Genomic DNA, 2,085 nt, shown 5'->3' with positions numbered 1-2,085 from the left:
AATTGGAAAGCTGTTAATAACTCGCAACTGAAAAATAAAATGAAATACTGCAAATATGACGTCATTTGGAGGCCATATAATAAAAAGCGTCACCACAATTTTTTTATGTTTAAAAACGAAAGTAAAGAATTCGTAGATCGTATTGATATATCAAATGAATTCATTCGTGTTAAATGCTACACTGGAGGTGGTCTAGACGTGTATACAAATTTCTTCTCTTTTGTTCATTTAAAAGCAGAGGTCGAGGAGCGATGTGAAAAAAATGTAATTAAGTTTGCAAACACACGACAAAAGCGGTTAAATGTTTTGATGATTGGTATTGATTCAGTAGCTAGAAATAATATGCTACGCTATATGAAGGGAACTTGGAAATATTTAGTAAACACACACAATGCCATAGATTTACTTGGCTATAATAAAGTTGCTGATAACACTTTTCCAAATATAGTTCCGATGACAGCGGGAAAATTTGAAAATGAGTTACCACGGAAAGAATCACTAAGGTGGACGCCAATGGACAACTATAATTTTATATGGAACAATTATTCTGCAAAGGGGTATAGAACTTTCTATGCTGAAGATCATCCCAATATAGGAATGTTTGATTGGCGGAAATCAGGATTTAATATACCTCAAGGAGATTACTACAATAGACCTTTAAGTGTTGCTATGGAAAAAAATAAAAAGGTTTGGAATTCCAATCACTATTGTGTACATGGGAGAACAGAAACTGATATAGTTCTAAACTATTTAGGGCAATATGTTACGATGTTTCAGTCTAAGCAACATTTTGCCTTTACTTTTTTTTCAAGGCTCACACATGATTATCTCCACGAAACATATAAAGCAGATAAAATTTACCTTAAGTTTTTTACAGACTTGTTTGAAAATGATATCTTAAAAAACACAGTTGTGTTCTTTTTCAGTGATCATGGAATGCGTTTTGGTCGTTTTAGACAAACATTTTCTGGAAAATTGGAAGAACGTCTTCCTTTTATGCTGATTGTATTCCCTTCATGGTTCATTAAAAAGTATCCAGAAGTTCACAGAAATTTGCAGATCAATGCAAAAAGACTAACAACTCCTTTCGATATCTTTACCACATTAGAACATATTTTAGATTTCAATGGAATTAACAAAAAGCAAGTGACAAATCAAAGATCAATGAGCTTACTTCATGAAATTCCCGAAAACAGAACTTGTGAAGAAGCTGGTATCCTACCCCATTGGTGTACTTGTTCTAAAATTACAACATTAGATATTCACAATAAGACAATTATACAAATTGGTCATGCTTTTGTATCTAAGATTAACCAACATTTAATGCATTCTTTTGACGTTTGTGAAAAATTGTACTTGAAGTCTATAAAATATGCTCTGCTTGTAATACCATCCGACAAAGTGCTGCGACACGGAAAGGCTTATAAATATGGCGATCGCATTAAGTCTAATATTGATTATCAGATAACCATTCAAACAAAGCCAGGAGATGCTATCATTGAAGGGACGTTACGGTTTGACCAGAATAGAAAAACATATGACTTAGTAGGTGATGTCAGTCGAATTAATAAGTACGGTGATCAGTCACACTGTATTGAGCAAAATCACCTTAAAAAACTTTGCTACTGTAAAATTCAACCGTAAAATGTCATTATCAGTTATCGATTTTATCAAAATATCATTAAAGCCAATTTTTCCATTAAGATCAGATATAACGAAATCAACTATCGGAACGGGTTTCAAAGAAATACCTTTATATGCCCGATTCATCTGAATCAATAGGCCAGTTCCGGGATACGATTTTCAGACGAATCTGTCATGGGACTTCCACCACCACGTGACAAGAATATAAAAATGAAGATGTGGTATGATTACCAAGGAGACAACTATCCACAAAAGACCAAAATGACACAAACATTAACAACTATAGGTCACCGTACGGCCTTCAACAATGAGCAAAGCCCATACCGCTTAGTCAGCTATAAAAAGCCCCGATAAGACAATGTAAAACAATTCAAACGAGAAAACTAATTGCCTTGTTTATGTTAAAGATGAAGGTAATCTAATCTTATAAGGAAGAAAACC

General features: G+C 33.6%; 1 protein-coding gene across 1 annotated transcript; it reads left to right on the top strand.

The window, feature by feature from the left end:
* The first annotated feature begins 342 nt into the window (after nt 1-342).
* Nucleotides 343-1,644, top strand: LOC134706129 (uncharacterized). Its single transcript, XM_063564837.1, has one exon. The coding sequence runs from the start codon at nt 343-345 to the stop codon at nt 1,642-1,644; it is 1,302 nt and encodes a 433-aa protein (XP_063420907.1).
* The last annotated feature ends 441 nt before the right edge of the window (nt 1,645-2,085 follow it).

This window comes from Mytilus trossulus, chromosome 2 (assembly GCF_036588685.1).
Source record: "Mytilus trossulus isolate FHL-02 chromosome 2, PNRI_Mtr1.1.1.hap1, whole genome shotgun sequence".
NCBI classification, from domain to species: Eukaryota; Metazoa; Mollusca; class Bivalvia; order Mytilida; family Mytilidae; genus Mytilus; species Mytilus trossulus.
This window is presented reverse-complemented; position numbering and strand designations above follow the sequence as displayed.